Source organism: Sus scrofa, chromosome 10 (assembly GCF_054392235.1).
Source record: "Sus scrofa isolate SSC_HxYL_T2T_F1_AM1 chromosome 10, Sscrofa_HxYL_maternal_Yorkshire_Landrace_v2.0, whole genome shotgun sequence".
Lineage (NCBI taxonomy): Eukaryota > Metazoa > Chordata > Mammalia > Artiodactyla > Suidae > Sus > Sus scrofa.
Genome location: NC_139392.1, coordinates 81,929,764 through 81,951,837, shown reverse-complemented (window position 1 = coordinate 81,951,837; position 22,074 = coordinate 81,929,764). Strand labels below are relative to the sequence as shown.

Below are 22,074 nucleotides of genomic sequence, written 5' to 3'. Positions count from 1 at the left end.
GGGTTAAGGATCTGGCCCATGGCTGTGGCTGTAGGCCAGCAGCTTTAATTCTGATTAGACCCCTCGCTGGGTAACCTCCGTATGCTGTGGGTGTGGCCCTAAAAATAAGAAATTGAGAAAAACATTTTATTTTGGAAAAAGGAAGGTCAATGATACTTTTTAACAAGTGTGTTTTTGAGTGCCTGCTATATGCCAGGTATGTAGATCCCACAGTAAGTCAGACAGACATCCCTCTCCTCTTGAAGCTTGCTTCCTAGTGGAGGAAAGACTGAAGCTGCATGATAGGAGTAGATTGCATACTATATTAGGAGGGGATATATGTTATAAAAAATATCACAGTGTAAAGGCAATAGGGTAATTATGGGGGGAAGGGCTTTGCCATTTTAAATAGGGTTGTCATGGCAGCTCTCAATGACAGGGGGATTTAAAGCAGACTCCAGGTAAGGGAAATGAGCCCTGAGGATATCTCAGAGGAAAGTTTCTCGGGCAAAAAGAAAGAACTAAAGGATTGAGACAGAGGATACCTGGTGCGTTTGAGCAAGAGCAAATGATTTCTGTAGCAGAAAGAGATTGTAAGAAAAAAAGTAATAGGAAATGAGGTCAGAGAAACAAACCCATCTAGAGCTGTGTTTTTGAGCCTTGGCTGTGTTGCAGAAGGAACTGGAGAGCTTCTGTAGCACTCGATCCCATGGCCAATTAAATTGCAGCCACTGGTGGTGGATCCCAGGCATTAGTTATTGTAAAGCTCCCCCTGTGATTTTTAATATGCAGCCTGGTTTCAAAACTATTTAACTTAAGTCCTTAGGGGTCATCGTAAGGACACTGGCTTTAAATGAGTGAGAGAAGTGCTGCTGTGGTATTTTGAAGAGAGGACTTAGGGGATCTGACTTAACAGAATCACTGTACTTGCTAGAACAGGAACATATGGGAGGGTATGAATGCCCACCTACCAGAGAACACCAACAAAGAAGTCTTTCATGGCCTCGGGGATTAAGGATCAGGCATTGTCACTGCTGTGGCTCTTGTTACAGCTATGAATGGGTTCCATCCCTGTTCTGGGAACTTGCACATGCTGTGGGTACAGCCAAAACAAAACAAAAAAAATCAATAAAACACATGGAATAAAGTTGGGTTTATTGATCCTTGCTGAACAAGGAAAATAACTTTCCATAGGGTCCTGTGGGGCATCTCAGCAAGAGAGTGTCAGAAGGAACTTGTTATAGGGTTTAGGTTTGTGTTGTGTAATTGCGGAAGGGTTCAAGGAAGCAGGACTTCACTCTGAATTGGGTGTTTTCAAGAAACAGGGTAATTCTTTGATTGGGTTCCTAAATCAGTTTTTTTTTTTGGAGGTTAAGAGAAATAGAACAAACATTGCAATTGGTGAGGACACAGCAGTTACTCCTGTCGGCCAGGTGGGTAGGATATTTGACCAATTTTTGAATTTGCATAGTACTCTTCCTCTACTCAGACAGGATTTTAGAGTGGTTCTTTTTGTCTTGGTTTTTCTCAGCCTACAGAAGGTCTTGGTTGGAGGTTTGTGACAGTGAAAATCTCTTTGTTCACCAGAAGAACTTAATCCCACTGTCATTTCCAGGCCAGAGTCTAGCATCACCAAGGTCTAGACGAAAGCACCAGGCTGCCAGCTTGGAAGCAGGAAGACTAGTTAGACTATTCCGAAAATTGACGGAAGAGGTGAGAGGAAATTGAACCAAGGTGAAGCAGAGGGGGCACCCTGTACACCATGCCTGTGATTTGTATTCCAAACAGTCTTTTTAACTTGAGGATTTAGTAAAGTGATGGTGTCTCTTATTGCCCATATTTGAAAACTTATATATACTGTTTTTGGACTTGGGATAGTCACTGGATCCTATCATATAGCATCGTATTTATCCGAGGCTGGTAATATTCTCACTTTACATATGAGGAAATGGAATTTCAAAGAGATGAACAACTAAAATCACACATCTAGTAAATAGCAAGGATTAAAGCCCACCTTGGGCTTAATCTGCTTCCAAAGCTCATGCTATAGCCATGGCAGTACATGCATAAAGCAGATTTCTGAAACACCATTTTAGAAATCAAACTTTCTCTCTTTTTGCGCAAAAGACCACCTTGAGTTCCATTATAAAGAGAATATTCTGTGTCTTTACAGTTTCAAAGAAAAAGAAAACGTCAAGTTTTTATCACTTTTTTTCAGTTAATCATATACATACATTTTATTTTATTTTATTCATTTTTCTTTTTTTAAGATTTTTATTTTTTATTATAGTTGGTTTGCAATGTGCTGTCAATTGCTGCTGTACAGCAAATGACCCAGTCATGTATATATCTATATCGACATATATTTTTATATATGTCGATATAGATATATATGTATCTATTCTTTTACCATCATGGTCCATCACAAGTGACTAGACATAGTTCCTGTGCTATATAGCAGGATAACATTGTTTATCCACTCCAAAGGCGATAGTTTACATCTACTAACCCTAAACTCTCAGTCCATCCCACTCCTTCCCCCTCCCCCTTGGCAACCACAAGTCTGTTCTCCATGTTCATGAGTTTGTTTCTTTTCTGGAGACAGGTTCATTTGTGCTATATATTAGATTCCAGATATAAGTGATATCATATGGTATTTGTCTTTCTCTTTCTGACTTACATCACTCGGTATGAGAGTCTCTAGTTCCATCCATGTTGCTGCAAATGACATTATTTTGTTCTTTTTTATGGCTGAGTAGTATTCCATTGTGTATATGTACCACATTTTCTTAATCCATTCATCTGTTGGTGGGCATTTAAGTTGTTTCCGTGTCCTGGCTATATATACATACATTTTAGAAGGCATTATTCATACTACTGGTAACTGAGGCATTAGTATTCCTCAAGAAACTCCTTTCAGTGAAATAAAAAAGGTTTGAAATGACTTTTTTTTTTAAGTTAATTTTATTACCATCTTTAGATTATTATTGTGTCTATGAGGTTTTTTGTTTTGTTTTGTTTTCTTTTTAGGGCCACATCTGCAGCATATGGAAGTTCCCAGGCTATGGGTCAAATCAGAGCTGCAGCTGCCAACCTACACCACAGCCACAGCAACACGGGATCCAAGCTGCGTCTGTGACCTCATGGCACAGCTCACAGCCATGCCAGATCCATAACCCACTGAGCAAGGCCAGGGATCGAACCTGCATCTTCATGGATTCTAGTTGGATTCATTACCGCTAAGCCACACTGGGAACTCCTCTTTGAGTTTTTTTAAAGTGCGTGTTTTCAATTTTAGTTTACTACTGAAATTTTTAGTCATTTGTGAAAAATAACCTCATATTCTTAACTCTCTTTAAACTTGAGTAAGGTTAATAGAATCTTCAATTAGGATACTCAGGTCTTAGACTAGCTCTGTCTTAAGAAATAACTCAAGCAGATCATAAGGCCTTCCATTTCAGAAATATGAACAAAGAGAACTTCTTACCTTTTGTTGAATAAGAGTAGAGATTCTGTTTCATCACGTTTTATGTGGAAAATGCCCAGCGACCTCCCATTTTGTGCCCGCTGCCGTCGAATAGGAGTAAACCGTAGCATAGTCATATTATAAACTCATTATGTTCATCTTCCTAACCTGAACTTTTGAAGAACAACTTTTCAGATAATAATCACATTAGGTGCAGTCCAGTAATATAGATGGACAGGAAATATGGTTTGTTAAAGGGCTTACTGTTCTTTGCCTAAGAATAGGCAGAAATTAATGATGGATTTTTTTTTTTTTTTTTGTCTTTTTGCCATGTCTTGGGCTGCTCCCGTGGGATATGGAGGTTCCCAGGCCAGGGGTCGAATTAGAGCCATGGCTGCTGGCCTACACCAGAGCCACAGCAACGTGGGATCCGAGCTGTGTCTGCAATCTATACCACAGCTCACAGCAACGCCAGATCCTTAACCCACTGAGCAAAGCCAGGGATCGAACCCACAACCTCATGGTTCCTAGTCAGATTTGTTAACCACTCAGCCACAATGGGAACTCCCAACAATGGATTTTTTTTTAAAGGGTTAACTTTTTTTTTTCTATCCTCTTAGGTTTTTATTTGGATGTTCTTTGTATAGTTAATGTATTTATTTCCTCAGACTAATCTAATGATTTCAGATATTTTGTACTTCTTGCTAAGAGCAAGCTTATCTGTAGAGCTAAGCTCAGGTTATTTCATAAAAATTCATAGGGACCTTTCATTACCCAAGATATCCTGTTCCTCACTCACTTCTGAGTCACTTATATTTTTATCTTATCCATTTTTAAAATGCAAACCAGCTCTAATTTTATTAATATTCTCATATCTGTATCACTTCTTAATGATGCCTTTTATTACATGATTTTATACACCTGATGTTGTACGTTACTTTGTTCCTATATCCTGTTTTCTTGTTAAAATTATATATTTGATTATTTGGTAGAATACTGTTGGCCTTTTAGAATTCATGGTGGGACTCACAGCATTTCCAAGGATTTCTTATCCCCATGAATAAATGAATTAGTATTCCTTAGAGTTCTCACTTCAGGACAGAACTCAAAGTGAAAAACATGTTGACATTGAGGACTCACTGCTTCCCCCCTCCCCACGGCATGTGGAAGTTTCCATGCCAGGGATCAAACCCACGCCACAGCAATGCCCCAAGCTGCTGCAGTGGGAATGCCAGATTCTTAACCCATTGGTCCACCAGTGGACTCCAAGAATTCACTAACTTTAAAAGAATTCTAAAAGGACTTAGATTTAGCTTTTTCAGACTCTTTACACTTTCCTCACTTTTTCTTTTCCAAACAAAAATGAAAGACCATTCATAACAATGTTTGACCATAAATCCATGTCTGACTTAGTATTCTGTGAATGTATTTAATAGTAATTACTAGTTTGGATATATTGAACCCATTACAATACCTATTAATAAAATGTTTTAGAAGGTATAGAAACACAAAAATTGTATTCAGTTTGACTATTAACATAATATATACTAAGTAGAGTGGAGAGTTACTAAATGAATATTTTATAATAGCTATTTATATATCATATGTAGATCAATTTGTACTTTATATATGCTTCTAAGCATATGTATATATTTTTCTTTGTTTCTATTTTTTTTGCTTTGTCTTTTTGCCTTTTCTGGAGCTGCTCCCACGGTGTATGCAGGTTCCCAGGCTAGGGGTCTAATTGGAGCTGTAGCTGCCGGGCTACACCACAGCCACAGCAACGCAGGATCTGAGCCGCGTCTGCAACCTACACCACAGCTCATGGCAACCCCGGATCCTTAACCCACTTAGCAAGACCAGGGATTGAACCCACAACCTCCTGGTTCCTAGTCAGATTCGTTAACCACTGAGCCACGACGGGAACTCCTTGTTTCTTTCATAAGAAACAATTTGACATCAAGAAAAATAACTTTCCCCCATTCTACAAATACCATATAATTCTACCAAGCATTATATACACCCATAATTACAGATATTTTTATAGAGTAATATCCCTTTATTAGCAGTTTCACTTTCTGTGGTTTCAGTTATCTGTGGTCAACTGTGGACTGAAAAAAATTAAATGGGTGAATCCAGAAATAAATAATTCCTAAGTTTCAAATTGCACTCCATTCTGAGCAGCATGATGGAATCTGCTACCATCCTGCTTTGTACTGCTGTGGACATGAACCATCCCTTGTTTCACCATAGCCCGCCCTTTAGTCACTAAGTATCATCTCAGTTATCTAGTCAACGGTCCTGGTATTAGAGTATTTGTGTTCAACGAACTCTTATTTCACTTAATAATGGCCTCAAAACACAAGAGTACTAATGCTGGTAATTTGGATTATGGCAAAGAGAAGATGTAAAGTGCTTCCTATAAATGAGAAGATGAAAGTCCTCAATTCAGTAAGGAACGAAAAAAATTGTATGCTGACATTGCTCAGCGCTGCAGTAAGAATGAGTCTTCTGGAGTTCCTGCTGTGGTGCCGTGGCTTCATCCAAGTGCAGCAACTCGGGGTCATTGGGGAGGCAGGGATGATCCTCATCCTGGCACAGTGGGTTAAAGTCTCTGGCATTGCTGCAGCTGTGGCGTAGGTCACAGTTTCGGCTTGGAATCAATCCCTGGGCCGGGAACTTGCATGTGCCAGCATCTGATTTTCTAATCACTGCTTCATGTTTTTCTAGCTCTTGTTTTCTGATTCCTTAGGTCCAACAATTGAGAGTGCCATCAATACCTGCGGTCTCCTATGTCCTTTATCCCCTCATGTTCTCACTTCCTTCCTTATGCAGTTTAAAGTCCATGGTCTATATTGCAATGACTGCCACGCACTGACCTTCCACTGCCTTGGTGTCTTCTGGTACTTCACAGTCAGTCAAGCACAAGCTGATGTGATGTGGCTCTCAACTCCCTCAGAGCCAGAATCTACCTAGCTGAATGTGTCTAGAGGAGAAAATGAAACGGGGTCATCTGTTCTCACTTGAAACTGATGCTCACTGCCCCAGGTGGGATCTTGTACAGCCTTGGAGTCACATATTTTCCCACTCCACGTCCTCACCCCCTCTGCTCAAACATTTTTCTCCTCTCTTGTCCAACATTTGTCTTCTGCTTCCTTGTCTTTTGCCTGAGATGATGCTCTTATTTCCTCTTTCACTGAGAAAAACACCCAGAAAGGGACTGTCATGAGCTCCAGTATCCTTCTACCCACCTCAAATACTTACCTTTTCTCCTTTGCTCTGAATAAACTGTCCCTGCTCCTACCAATGGTCAACTCCTTCTGCTGTAAGTAGAATCCATCTCTGTTTGCCTGCTCAACCCTGCTCAGTGATTTTCCCTGTCTATAAGATATTATGTATCTGCATAAAAACATGCTTTTATTTTTTCACATCTTAAAATCTGATCTTGATCCCACTTCCTCCTCAGCTACACATCATTTTTTCCCCCTTTCATTGATATAAAGTATATTCCTCAAAAGAATTGTAGTCACTCTCTTCAATGCTTCTGATTTCTCTTTTCGTACTTCAATCAGGGCCTTGCTCTTAGTATTCAAAATGCAATATTCTCATCAAAGTCAGGGGTGAATGAGAGTCATTGCTCTGTTTCAGTGCTCCTCTGACTCATGAATAGCATTTGATGCAGAGAGTATTACCCACCTCTTTAAAACACTTGCCTTGGATTCTATGACACAGGGAACCCCTCTTTTGATTTTTCTCCTATTTTTATGCTGTATTACTGCCACTCCAGTTATTTTCTGATTTATATCCTCTGCCTAGACTTCTCACTTAAACTCCAGACTCATATATCCAGCTCTCTACCTGACATGATCACTTGAATAGCTAGTAGGAATCTCATATTTAGTTTGTCCAGAACTTAGATCCTCTTCCTCTACTGCTCTTAAAACCTATGTCTTCAGTTTTCTCCACTTCATAAAATGGTACCTCTGTTGTTTCAGATCAAAGACTTTGAGGTCATGTGGACTCACTTCTCTTTCTCATACTCCCTGTCTGATGTCAGTTAATCCTCTTGTGTCTACCTTCAAGATATATCCTGAATGCTTCACTTATCCTTATCTTCACTGTTCCCATCCTGGCCTGGACCATTATCATTTCTTGTCTAGATTTTTTTTTTTTTTTTTTTGCCATTTCTTGGGCCGCTCCCAGGGCATATGGGAGGTTCCCAGGCCAGGGGTCCAGTTGGAGCTGTAGCCACCAGCCTATGCCAGAGCCACAGCAACGCAGGATCCGAGCCACGTCTGCGACCTACACCACAGCTCAAGGCAACACCGGATCATTAACCCACTGAGCAAGGGCAGGGACCGAACCCGCAACCTCATGGTTCCTAGTCGGATTCGTTAACCACTGCGCCACAACGGGAACTCCCCTCTTGTCTGGATTTTTGTTCTGTCTTCCTGCTTCTTGTCCACTCCACCCACATTCATCTTCTCTCAATACAACAACCATGATGATCAGGTTAAGTCAGATTTGGTCACTTCTTGGCTTAAAACATCTTAGTTGTTTGTATTCTCACTCAAAATTAAAGCCAAAATATTAAAGTCACCTCTCTGATTTTATTTCCATGAGGACAGATTTTTTTTTATTATTATTTTTCCCTTTAAGTATGTGCTGACAACTGTGAAGTGTCCAAAATGTTACCTTACTTGTAAGCTAACAAGTTATCTGCCATGGTTTAATGAAGGCTGGACGAAGGGCTAAGACTTCTGGGTCAGAGATAAAGGACTTCATTACTAGTAGTGTAACAAACAACGTAATAAGCATTACGTTTGCCTCACTTCCTCTTACTTTCTGAGTCCCGGGGCAATGCAGAGGGGCCCAGATGGATGTCCATATAAAGTGAGTTTGCATCACAGATAAGAAAGCCTGAGCTGATAGACCCAAATACTTCACAGTGGGCATCGAACACATTTGTCTGGACTTTGCTTTAGAGCAGAACTTATTTATTATAAAGGATAAGAACTTGCCCTCTGGTGGACAGAAACACTATCTCTATTTTTCCTGATTATTTGCATTTTAAGTATCCTTGAAAGAAGGTTTGGAACAAAGAGATGGTTAATAGCTCAGCTTATAAGATTTGCAGAAATATGAGAGACTCATGGGGAATCGTTTCACAACAGTATCTTTACTGCTTAAGTCATAGGAAAGCCTTCAAATCATATGTAGACTAATATAAGTAATCACTCTTATTCCACATACAGTAATTTTGAATGCCAAATTTTTAAAAATTATTTGTGCATTGACATTCTTTAAAATATTTCATTATTTCTATTTATTTATATAGACATCTTTTTATTTCATAATACTTTTGGAAATATTCTCTTACTATTATGTTTTAAATAACTGGTGAATTAAATATCGATGAAGTCCAGGATTTAGTTATTTCAACATTATCATAATTCCAAACTTATAACCATTTGAATGCATGGAAAAGCCTGAAACTCAAAGAAGTACAATTAATAGAGAACATGTTTTAAAATTATGTATTGTCAATGCATTTGAAATTTGTGGCAACCTCTGCTTAACTGAGTGAAGCACAACCTCAATGAAATTAAGCCAACATACTAAGTACCAAATTTTTGTCCTCCTTCGTGAAACTTTCAAAAGTTTCATAAAATCTAGAGGAAAAAAATCTTAAAAAGAGCCAATACAGTAGACTTCCAGAACATGTCCTATGATTATACATGTTTAGATTTTATATAATCTTGCATTAAAAACACATAGTACAGTGTCTCGCATATAAGAATTGTTCCAAAGTTGTTAGCTATCATTATTTTTCAAACAGCTAGAAACAGTGTAATTTTAAGAGCACAGGCTTTGTCATCAAAGGTCTGAGATGGAATTGTGTCAGTAATAATCTGTCCTGTGAAATTATATGTTACTCTTCTTTCAGTCTCATGTTTCCCATCTCTAAGATGGGGACAATAATATTTTTTATATTTCATGAGAATTCAGCAAGATAACATACCTCCTGGACAACGTCCTCCAGATTGCATTTATGCCTTTGCTGGTTTTCTGTCATCCACAATATTAGGCTCCAAGTCTCTCACTTTTCACAACTGCTGCCTGTACATTTCGCTATTTTTCTTTTTTTCTGCTAAACCTGGGCATCTTTTGCCTCTGTGGCCTAAGACCAGATGGAGTTTAAAGTTTAACTGCTGGTAAGTCAGGACATATTTCCTCCTATAAATTTTGCTTTTGTTTTCTTTACAGCACTTACATTAATCAGTAATGAATTAACTATTAAGACATCTTAGGACAGTTCACAGAACAGTTCACGGAAAAATTGAGGACAGTGCACAGAGTTTTCCCATGTACGTCACACCCCCACACATCCATCACTTCCCTCGTTACCGACATCCCCCATCAGACTGGGACAGTTGTTTACACTTGGTGAACCTGAACTGGCACATACTCACTCAGAGCCCATGGTTTACATCAGGGTTCATGCTTGGTGCTGTTCGTTCTATAGGTTTGGACCAATGTGTAATGACATCTGTCTATCATTATGGCATCCTACATGGTCTTTTCATTGCCATTACAATCTGTGCTTCACGAATTCCTCCCTCCCTTCATCATCAAATGCTGGCAACCACTGAATTTTTACTGTCTTCATAGTTTTACATTTCCCATAATTTCAAATAGTTAGACTCACAAAGTATGTGACCTTTTAAAAGTGACCAGTTAGTAATATGCCTTTAAGGTTGCCCCATGTCTTTTCAGCACTGAGTAATATTTCATTGTCTGGTTGTCCCACTGTTTATTCATTCACCAACTGAAGGACATCTTTGTTGCTTCCAAATTTTGTCAATTAAGAATAGAGCTGCCATAAACATCCATGTGCAGGCTTCAGTGTAGATGTAAGTTTTCAACTCCTTTGGGTAAATGCTGAGATGGTAAATACTGAGAAATACCCACCTATGAGTTTTTAAGTCTTCCGTGGGGCCGAAAGGGGTCACATTTCTTCTTTGTATACTTATATAAATATTCCTTACCTGTGAGCCTCTGTAAGGATCATCCCAAACCATCTAAGAAGTTCTGAACCAGTGAATCTGAAATGAGACAGTCTGATTCTGTACTTTGTTTTTTCCCTCACAAGTTTCCTTGGCTCCTACAGAAATTCACCTTCTTTTCCCTTAGAGAAATACTCTACAAATGACAATGATCTTGTGGGATGATGGACCTGTATCCCCAAGCACCCTTTCCCCAGAGACAGCAACTGTAATAATATCGACATAGCTAATAGTGGCCACAGGGTAATTTTACTCAAAATAATTAAAAGCTGCTGTAGAGTTACTAGCTTTACTATCCAAAGCCATAGAGTAGACAAGCATGGGGAATGCCATTCTGTGTCAACAGGCATCCGGTTTTGAATGTAACAGCCCCTAGGGCAAAGCTTGGTACACAATAAACCTTGAATAAATGGTACCTCAGTTTTTATTGCAAAGTGTTAATTCTGGTGATGATGATGACAATTGAGCAAGTCCATAATGGCATTCCAGAAGCAGTGAAAAATCCTTGAACCTCAATTATTAAAACATACCCAGGATATTGTATTTCTAGGAAAAAGATATACATAATTTTTCAAAGCTATTCTAATGAGGTGTGTATTTTGATTAACGGCTAACCAGAAGATTAATTTCATCTGATTATTACATCTCTGATCAGTCGAGGTGAGTTTTTAAATGTATCTAGAAATCTAAATCTATAGGGACAAAGTATACTTAGAGGCATATTTGAATTTTAACAGCATAATCATCTCTTAAAAATCACTGTCTTTGAAGAGCCTTATCTAAGAGAACAGAATGGCTGTAATAGTCTCTTAACTTTTACTACTGTATGAATATTCATTTATTTCTATAGCAATATCTCCCCAAATAGCAGATAATAAGGTTCCCTTTCCAGGAATCTGTGTGGGCTAGATATTATACAGTAGCAATAACTTGTTTTCTATTTTTGAATAACAAAAACGTCTGGACCCTATTTTTTTGGATTGTCTGAAATAAGAATCAAAGGTATTGGCTTTCTCAGGGATTGAAATAGCATCTACACACTGGAATCTATGTTATATTTATGGCTTATTTGTATTGATAGAGATAGCTTTTAAAATAGAAAGACTTACATATTCTTAGCATTTATCCCTAACTTATCATAATCATCATTATTGTTTTTCACTTTTGAGTAGCTTTTGCTTTTGCTTCACCATAGATTTCTAAACTTTATTTGACAAATCTTTACTAAGCATTGCAGTACTTTCTTCATTTTGCTGATTTCTGTTTGTCTCTATGTATTAAAATACAGTTATTACTTGCTTATTAAAGTTGATGCAACATTTTGAAGGTATTTATTTTTAAGTGTATTCATACATTCTCACTGACTTTTTGGTAAAATTTGAAAGTACTCTGCTGATTTTGGGCCAGGAGTTCTGATAGAAAAAAATATTTTTGAAATCAGGTATTTTATAGAAACAAAAAAAATCAATAGTGTTTATGATACTACTACTTTCTACATTCCTAAGTGGAAGCATTTTCAAAATTAAACATCATTTATCATTAGGTAAAAATCCCTTTAATTTAAAATTTTATAAACTCATTGAGTTACTTACTTTTTACTTTTAACTCCTAAATCTGTTGCTTACTTCCTAAGGTCTTTTTAAAGGAAAATCCTATGCAGTTTATTACTATACCTTTGGATAAAAATATCCAATGGCCAAGGATCCCAGTATAATAATAATCAGTGGAAGCAATCTTACTTTGCATTGGGGTCTATAATTAGTGTCTAAATATCCACAGTGAGCAAATTCAGAGTATGCTTTTTGGTTTATCCTTTTTACGGTCTAATGGCAGTTAACAGCTATTGTCAACAGTTGTCGAAAGAATATTAGACTAGGAGTCAGAATATTTGGATTTCAATCAGTCTCTGTAACTTCCTAACTACAGAACCTCAGTTGATAACTTCCCTAAACCTTCCTTTATTTCTCTGCAACACAATGATAATAATACCCTTTCCAAAGAGCTATTGTTTAATTTAGATTAATATAAAGCCTTCAGCACAGGCTCTATTACATTAGGTATTCTCCACGTGTTAACTATAATTCTACACTGCTGTTTTTGGAACTTTCCTTTTCCTTGCCTTTCTTCTCTTCCTCCTCCAGATTATCTTTGTGCAGTTTAACTATTTCTCTTCATATTTCCCTGAAAAGTGGGTCAAATTATTCTGCCCTGTGCAAACTAGGTGATGCATGCAATGTTTTGGAAAATATTAACTCTACAAAAATCACAGGTGAACATTACTATTAAAGATAATGGATCTGGATTTTTCAAATATTACTTTTTAGAAGTAGCTACTTCCCGTGGTTTAGTGTAAAATACTCTGTAGGAACAAATAAGTCTTCCAGATGATGTATTAGCAGCAGAGAAATTAACTTGAATATCAAATTAGGCAGACTTTGGCAAGTCTCTAAGAAATGTGGCTGAATGATGCAGTTTCCTGGAATATTTGGAACATATTTTTTAATTGATAATTCTGCCTTGTCAATTTCCAGTATGAAAAGCAAAGTTCTCATTTTTGGTGGGATCAGATATGATCCCTTTTTTCCCTCAAGCGTGCCTCTGATGTACTTAGGGAAGCATAGAAAGTTGGTTTCCATTGAGCTCTTTCCATTTTTAAGCGTGTGATCCCCTTGGAGTGCCAACCTAAAAGCCACATTTTGTTCTTCAGTTTCTGAATGTGACTTTGAAGCAAACAGCTGCGGTTGGTTTGAAGCAACTAGTGATGGTTTTGACTGGACGTGGAGCTCTAGAAGTAACCTGTCTGCTAATTTTGAGCATCAAGCCCCACTCCAGGATCACACTCATAACACATCTGAAGGTAAGAAACAAGTGGAGGCTCTTTGAACCCACCAACTTTCTTTGGTCAAACTACCATGGTTTGACCTTACAATTCTTCAGCTTTATGATGGTGCTAAAAAGACATGCATTCAGTAGAAACTGTACTTCCCATTTTGAGTTTTGACCTTTTCTTGGACTAGCCATACGCCTGTGATACTGTGATCTTGTGATGCTGGGTGGCGGCTGTGAGCTGTACCTCCCAGTCAGCCACGTGCTCACTAGAGTGAATAACCAAGACACTTAAAACCATTCTGTGTTTCACTCTCAGTACAGTATACAATAAATTACGTGAGGTGTTCACTTCATTATAAAATAGGCTTTGTGTTGAAGGATTTTGTACAACTGTAGCCTAATGTAAGTGTTTTGAGCACAGTTAAGGTAGATGAGGCTAAGCTGTGATGTTCGGTAGGTCAGATGTATTAAATGCATTTTGAACTTTGCGATTTTCAACTTACAGTGGGTTTATTGGATGGGGGACTTCATCCTAGGTCAGGGAAGATCTGTACTTTGGTTTATCTCTGCTCAGGTCTGAGAAGAAGAGAAGCAGTAAAGTTCTATGTTACTACAACCAAGAGTAGGATAGTTGAATATTGTCAGTTACACTTATGTTGTCCCATAGAACTATTCCTTTATGGGTTTGGGGAATGGAGTATCAATAAGTTTTTGGCTGAATTAACTGAAACTACTCGTTGTTTTTGGCATCATTGTGACCTAGCTCTAAATAATAGTTTAATATTTATAAGCGTAAATGTGATTAGCAGTCACTTTTATTGATTTTTAATTGTTGTATAGTCTTCGGTACTGGGTTTACATTTACAGACCGATGTCTTGTTTAAAATTTAGTAGGCTAACTTATGATTTCATTTTGTATCCCAATAGGGCACTTTATGTTCATTCTGAAGAACAGCAACAGTTTATTGCAAATTGCTAAACTCCAGAGCCCAACTTTCAGCCAAACAGGACCTGGGTGCACACTTTCCTTCTGGTAAATATTAGAAACAATGGCCAACTAACCCTGGCCAGCTGGGGGTTGCAGGCATACTCCTGCATTTACTAGATATTGTAATCTATCCTGTATTTGCTCTAAAATAGCCATTGCATTCGATCCACGCAATTAGCATTTTACTTAGGAGCACATTTTCAGCCTTTGTTGTGTTCTTTTTTAAGATGAAAGGGACTCTCCCTCCAACAATAGATTATAATTTAATTAGCACTACTTCCTGTGTTCTGGACTGAACTCCTGGAGAAAGTCTCCCAGGGTCCTGAGAGCCAGAGCATGCACTACAGCAGATAAGCTCTTGCAAGTGGGTAGCCACAATTACTGCAAGAAATAAAGATGTCCATTATGATAACTAATTTTTAGTTGACTGTTGACTGAGTGGAAAAGTCTAAAAGTTCAATATTTCGTCTATTCCGTCAATCATTTCCATTTCTTATTTTTTTTTTGTTTTTTTTTTTTTCAGGTTTTATAACCACGGCCTCTCAGTGGGAGCGGCTGAGCTACAACTCCACATGGAAAAATCCAATGACTCCACCGTGCTGTGGAGAGTGTTGTATAACCAGGGCAAGCAGTGGTTCCAGGCAGTCATTCATCTTGGACGCCTTACTCAGCCCTTCCATTTGGCATTCCACAAAGTCAGTCTTGGTTTCTATAACGGAGTCTCAGCTATCGATGATGTCAGATTTGAAAATTGTATGCTTCCACCCCCCTCAGAGAGCTGCAAAGGGGCAGATCATTTCTGGTGTCTATACAGCAAGACTTGCATAAAAAAGCTTCAGTTATGTGATCTGGTGGATGATTGTGGTGATTATACAGACGAGATCGACTGTGGTGAGTCTTCCCTTGGTCCCTCTTACTCATTTTGATGGTGCTGGTCTTGACGAGTTCACTGTTTCCTAGTTATCCAAGACAGAGACACGGAGCATTGTTCCATCTTACGTGTGATTCATTAATTAGTCAGGACATCAGTACTTATTATGTAGATTTATGAATTACATGCTAGAGACACAGTGATGAGCACAGTTACACAGAGTCCCTGGCCTCCTAGTGGTTACAATTTAATTGAATAGACAGATATTATTTGTATACTTAAAATAAATGTAAAATGCAGCTTTGACAGGAATTACAAGTGGGGGTTCTATGACTTTGTATAGTAATGGCTTTGGCTTTTCTGGAGGTGGTCATTTAGTTGAGAGCTGAAAAACAGTAAGTAAAAGCAGGTATGCCAAGCCCTGTTAGGTGACTGCAGAGCAGCTGGACAGATGCCCTGTGTGGCTGGCAAGAGATGATAGAGGGGACCTAGGGTCCAACAAACCTAAGGATGGTGATGTAGGAGAGCCAGAGTGGCAGATCTTTGTAAACCACATTAAGGAAGTTACTGTGTGAAGGTTATGTATATTTGTTTCTTTTTATGGCCGCACCTGCGGCATATGGAAGTTCTCAGGCTAGGGGTCCAATCAGAGCTGTAGCTGCCGGCCCACACCACATCCACAGCAAAGCGGGATCTGAGCTACATCTGCAACCTACACCACAGCTCATGGCAACACCAGATCCTTAACCTACTGAGCGAGGCCAGGGATCGAACCCGCATCCTCATGGATCCTAGTCAGGTTCTTAACTCGCTGAGCCATAGCAGGAACTCCCATTTGAAGGTTTTTAAGAAGAACGGTAATATAGTAAAATTGGCAGATTTAAAAGTGTCACTGCAGATGCAGTGTAATCAATGTGTTAGGAGTGGATCCAGAGAGTGGATTTATTAGGAGGCTGCTGCAGTAGTTTGCCAGAGAGGGCTTGGCAACTAGTAGCATAGTGACAGTGATGGAGACGGAGGAGCTAAAGTTTGGGGAAACATTTAGGAGGAACACTTGATGATGTTTTGGCTAGAGGGAGCAGAGAGTGAGGTGTCAAATGTAAGTCCCGAGTTTCACGTTTAAATATTGAAAAGGTTACGCTATCTGACAACTCTACATCTTGCATCTTGATAAACCTGGTTCCTGGTAGTACCACCTAGTGCACTTGCTCCTGGAAATGAATCAGGGTCTAACAGATGTTTGCTTTCTTTTTTTAATTACCAAGATCAGTCATAAGAAATTTTCACCTTCCTTTGTCCAGAAAGGGCAACAATTCTTAAAATTCAAGCTATGTGCCTATTAAATTGGAAGGCAAATCATAAACCAAAGCAAAGCCATTAAAAATCGTGGTACCTTGTAGGAAACATTACATTAAGAAATTTCCATATAAATCATGGTAGAAGGTTTCGTGCACATGTGGTGTTTAATACAGTCAGGCATATTAAAGTTGGAATTACCATGTGGCTTGTTGCACAGCTAATACCTTTAGTGCATATAAATAAAATTGATGATTTCGACAATGGCTCTTATAAGAAGTGTTGCTTGTCCTAAAGGTAATTTGTTTTTGCAAATGTAGAAAGCCTTTTCATCTTGTTTTTTTTTTTTCATGGACTTCAAATCTTACTCCTTAAAACATGTTGATCTGTTACTAAAAATAAGCAAATTATCCTTCCAACTTCTCAGTATTAACATAGTAGAATGGGATTATGGGAGTATGGCTATCTTATCAAGATACTTTGTGTGCCTAAACATTAATGAAGGGAAAGAGTCGTTACTTGTCAGTGTCTCTCGCTGCCTTGCATTCTAGACATACTAATTTATCAACATGGAGTGGGTTATGCATCTGGAAACCGATGCTGTACTTCCTGAAGTATGTATAGAACATGATCTTTTATGTAAGGGTGGGGCTATGTGCCTTTATTTCCCTTTTGAAATAAAGATGGAGCGTGCAGTCAGTATGAAGACGGGCAATGTAACAATCTGTTGGCTTTAGTGCCATTTTATGTCAAACATCTCAGTAGCTTGACATTCCCCTTCTGCTGCACAGCCAAAGACTGACACCTGCAGAGCACCTGCAGGGCCCCAGTGCACGTCACAGCTGCACTTGATTAGTCACGAGTGGGGAAATAGCAAAGGAAAGCTCATCTCCCATTTGACATTTACTCACTTGGTTTCCTTCATTAGGGCAAAGCGCCTGTTCTGTGGTTTTCAGAGACAGATGATTTGTTCTTGCCTGGCTGCATTTATTCACATATGCCTTTATTTATTGTTTTGGAGTATTGTTCACCTTTGGCACCAGGTGCTGTTACTAAGGTGAATAAAGGACAGCTGACATTTGCCTTTCAAAAATACTCATGTAAATGAAGCTAAAATGCAGACCTCCTTGGTAATTCTGAATCCTATCCTGTCTGCCCCCACGAGTGTCAAATATACAGTCTATCCCATTTAGCATAGAAAAGTACTTGGGGTCCACAGAATTGTCACATCTTGAGAAATGAATACATTCCTGTATTAGCCTACAAATGTGGGTAGTATATTCATTTGATAAGGAACTCGTTAATTCTTTGTAAGGGCTTTGAATTCTTCTGCTGACTGCAGGGAGTTAAAAGTTCAAAAGCACCAGCTCCAAGGGGGCTGTAATCTAGGAAGTAAAGATTCCCACTGAGAAGACACAGCTAAGAATAGGAAAGGCACATGCCATCAGAGGCATAAACAGAGGTGAGGAAAGGGGTGAAGGGTTTAGGGCACGTTGGTAGATTGGTGTGAGCCAAGGGAAATGATCTTTGGGAATGAAAAGGAAGTTATTTTCATGTGGGAAAGTTGAAGCTTGAAAGAGGAGTTTCGATTTAAGTTGAGATGAAATGTAAATATTCAAGGAGTTTGCACAGAGAAGAAAAAATGATAAACTACCATTGAAAGACGGTCATGCTGGTACAAGTGTGGAGGAATATTTGGAAATGGGGGCAGGATGGAACCGGAGAAAAGACTTTGATTTCAGAGTGAGGTCTGGAAAATACCTGCATCGGAATCATCTTGCGTGCTTGTGCAAAATACGGCTCCTTACCGAACATGGTAGTATTTGTGCAGGGCTTCACCGTGGGGGACCCAAGTGTCACATGCACCCCAGAGGATGCTGAAAGATCAAGACCTATTACATGATGACTCCTGTCTGCTCTCAATGTTAGAATCACCAAGGGAGCTAGTAAAGTATCCTGATGTTCGGCTATACCATTAAAATTAGCATCTCTGGAGAAGAATTCTGAGATTTAATTTTTTTTCAGTTTGCATTCACTGGCAATTGGATTATTGGGCTAAAGTTGAAATCCACTGAGCCAGAAATTTGTTGCAGTGAGCCAGCCATCGGGTAATGATCATTTGCTTAATGTTACGGTAACCATTATGGACAAGGGAGGAGTATAAAAGGCATTTGGGAGATAATGGCCAAACTAATCCCATCTTCTGTCTACAAGATACTATTATTTTATGTATCATCTAGGATGTATGTTCTTTTTTGAAAAAAACGTTGCTTGAATATTGTATTTTAAACGAATGAAAGTGGTTTACCTTGGCAGAGTGAAGTATCAACTAGTATTCTTATTCCTAGCTATTTGTGCCCTGAATTCACTTTTGATTTTATGTCATGTCAATTTCAGAACCAGAGCTTCAGTGTAACTTTGAAAATGGAATTTGTAACTGGGAACAAGATGCAGAAGATGACTTTGATTGGACCAGGAACCAGGGCCCAACACCAACCCTGAACACAGGGCCGATGAAGGATAATACTTTGGGCACAGCTAGAGGACACTATCTCTACATAGAATCTTCTGAACCGCAGGTTTTCCAACACACAGCTGCTTTACTCAGCCCAGTCCTTAACGCCACGGACGCAGAGGGCTGCACCTTCCGCTTCTACTACCACATGTTCGGCAAGCACATTTACAGGCTGGCTATCTACAAGCGAGTCTGGAACAACACGAAAGGACAGCTGCTGTGGGAGACATTTGGGGATCAAGGCAACATCTGGATAAGGAAGCACCTTCCCATCTCCAGCCAGCAGCCTTTTCAGGTATGGATAGTGGGTTTCACCAGGTCTGTTTGAAATATGTCAGGATGTCTAGGGAATATGAAAGATCGCTGTATTCTTGAATTAAAAGTAAGGGAAATTTGATCAGTTACTTTGACACACATTTATCATTTAATGAAGGGTGTACCAAAGCTTATTAGGTTGCTTTCTTCCTTGACTGCCCCCAGTGTGATTAAAATCTCCAAAAGTGGACACATGCCATTGGACACAGCTGTGAGTTCCTCTGATTTCAAATAATTGTGCTAAAATAAAAAAACCTGGAGGAAAAGGCGTTTTGCACAGTCTTTGGTGTTCTGCAAAATATTCAGACTCTAAAATCTGTTATGTTGAGTATATCATTTGACTTTTACATTTTATAGGTAAGCAGCAAAAATCCAGAAAGAGCACCTGTGTTGGAAAAACAAAACTACCGGGGGCAGAACCAGAGTGTGAATCTAGGTTTCCTTATTCCTGGTGGAATATTCTCTACTCTAAATCTTAACCAACCAACCTTCTCCTAAAAGTCAAACTTGCAGTGGCAAGTTCAAATGCTCATAAGGTTTTTACAGTTTTGTAAATGACTTTTGCATATATTACTTGATCCAGCAATTCCCTGAAGTGGGTAAGTCAGAGATCCTTGCTCCAGTTTTATAGATATGAAGGAAAATACTCAGGTGGTTATTTATCCATAGCCAAATAGATGGTAAGCAGGAAGACAGGGACCTGGACTAGAACCCACAGTGATCAGTTAAGTCATGTGCATTCTGTTGCCAATATATCATACAGCTTGTAACATGTGGAACATTGAATATTTGTGTTCTCCCTCTGGTGAAGTAGATCTACATCTTATATATCGGAAGAGACTTCTTGCAAATCCTGGCTAAACTTTTTTTTTCTTTTTTCATTTTACTAAATGTCTTGGTTACCCCACTTTAAAGCACTGTCTTTATCTAAATATTTCAATAGTTTTGTAGCCAAGAACTTAGCTCCAGGCCACCTTTTAAGAAATTCTTCCATTGTAGATGTATATTGCACGTGGCTCAGTAGAGAATGCATTGGGATGGGTGATTTGCACGTAGAGACATAGCTGAAATCATGGGAACTAACCTGCCTTGTATAGAGGGATATCTTGCTGCTGAGCCACAGTGTAAGAGGCGTGTAATCATGTGAAATGAGATTGAAGAGGGTTCTTTGATAATGGCTCATCCACTTCAAATGAATTCTTAATATCTAAGCAGGTCAATTATAATTTGGTCTTAACTAGTATTTGGTGGATAAACCCTCCATATGATATTTACTCAAGTATTGGTTTCCAGGAGAAAATCAGCTTGGCAGGGGAGCAGCTTCAAAGTAGATGGCCATGGAACTAACCAAGGAGTATTTTGGTAAAACATAAATATTGAGGTTTGAAGCCCAACTTGGATGACACAGAGTACTCTGATTTTATCCAAGAGTTCTTTTTTTTTAAAAAATGAATTTTAAGCATGAAAAGATGAAATTAGAGATTCTGCATGTGTAGATAAACTGTTTAAGATAGTAAGAATTTGGTCCAAATAAAGCAACAAGATATTTTTGTTCATTGAGTAATGAATATATAGTTTCTGTTCTGAGCAAGAGCAGCAACAGCCAACATTTTAATTAATTGTGATATTGTAGGTGAAATTACCTAGTCTCATGTTAAGCAGATAACAGGTATTTGTTACATAGTTGTTTAAAAGAAAAAAGGTTTTTCAGGATTATTCACTTAAAATGAAATACATAGGTTAGGGCCAGATTGTACATTCAGGTATAGGAACTGTTTGGCTTGTTAATCACAGTTGAAATAATAAGCCACTGGGAGCTCCTGTTGTGGCTCAGCCAGGTTACGAACCTGACTAGTATCCATGAGGATGTGGGTTTGATCCCTGGCCTTGCTCAGTGGGTTAAGTATCTGGTGTTGCCATGAACTGTGGTGTAGGTCAGACGCCACTTGGATCCTGCGTTGCTGTGGCTGTGGTATAGGCCTGCAACTGCAGCACTGATTCAACACCTAGCCTAGGAATTTCCACATGCCGCACCTGTGGCCCTAAGGTTTAAAAAAAAAAGGAAGAAAAAGAAATAATAAGCCATTGCTTTTATGTGTCAGGAAAGGCTCAGCAAGCCATTGCATATGAAACTTCGGTCAATCTTCTAATTATTATGGTGAGCTTTACTGAGGTATAATTAACATATTCTAAACCATACGTATTGAAAATTTTGAAGCCATCACCAATCAAGATGATTAAAATACAATATACTTCATTTCTAAAAGTTTCCTGATGTCCTTTTGTATTGCTTCCTCTGGCTCTCACTTCCTTTCCTCAACAACCACTGAACTTTCGCCCAGTGTACCTTAATTTACACCTTCCAAATTTTTATGTTAGTGAAGTCATACAATCTGCAATTTCTTTCCTGACCTATTTCTTTCAGTACATTTATTTTGAGATTTCATTTTTGTTACAGAATATATCAATGCTTCATTTCTTGCTCTTGTTGACTAGTATTCCATTATGTGGATATAGCACAGTTTCTCCATTTACCTATTGATCAATATATGGGTTGCTTGTAGTTTGGGTTATTATAAATAATTCTGCTGAGAACATATGTGCGTAAGTATTTATATGAATATCTGCCTCCATTTCTCTTAGACAAATACCCGGGATTGGAATGTCTGGATCATAGAGTAGGAATATGGTTACATTTCCAAGAAAATCTTAAGCTGTTTTTCAGAGAGAACTGTTTTTGATTCCCAG

The 22,074-nt window shown here is 38.7% G+C and overlaps 1 protein-coding gene across 10 annotated transcripts in view; it reads left to right on the top strand.

Moving 5' to 3' along the window:
• The window catches only part of MALRD1 (MAM and LDL receptor class A domain containing 1), an 860,334-nt gene that overhangs the window by 373,047 nt on the left and 465,213 nt on the right, over positions 1–22,074 (top strand). For all 10 annotated transcript variants that reach the window (XM_084980970.1, XM_084980973.1, XM_084980974.1 and 7 more), the window contains 4 exons: positions 13,220–13,369; positions 14,269–14,374; positions 14,853–15,220; positions 18,894–19,306. In XM_084980970.1, coding sequence (XP_084837096.1) covers positions 13,220–13,369; positions 14,269–14,374; positions 14,853–15,220; positions 18,894–19,306 — 1,037 coding nt within the window. The remainder of the gene's footprint in view (positions 1–13,219; positions 13,370–14,268; positions 14,375–14,852; positions 15,221–18,893; positions 19,307–22,074) is intronic.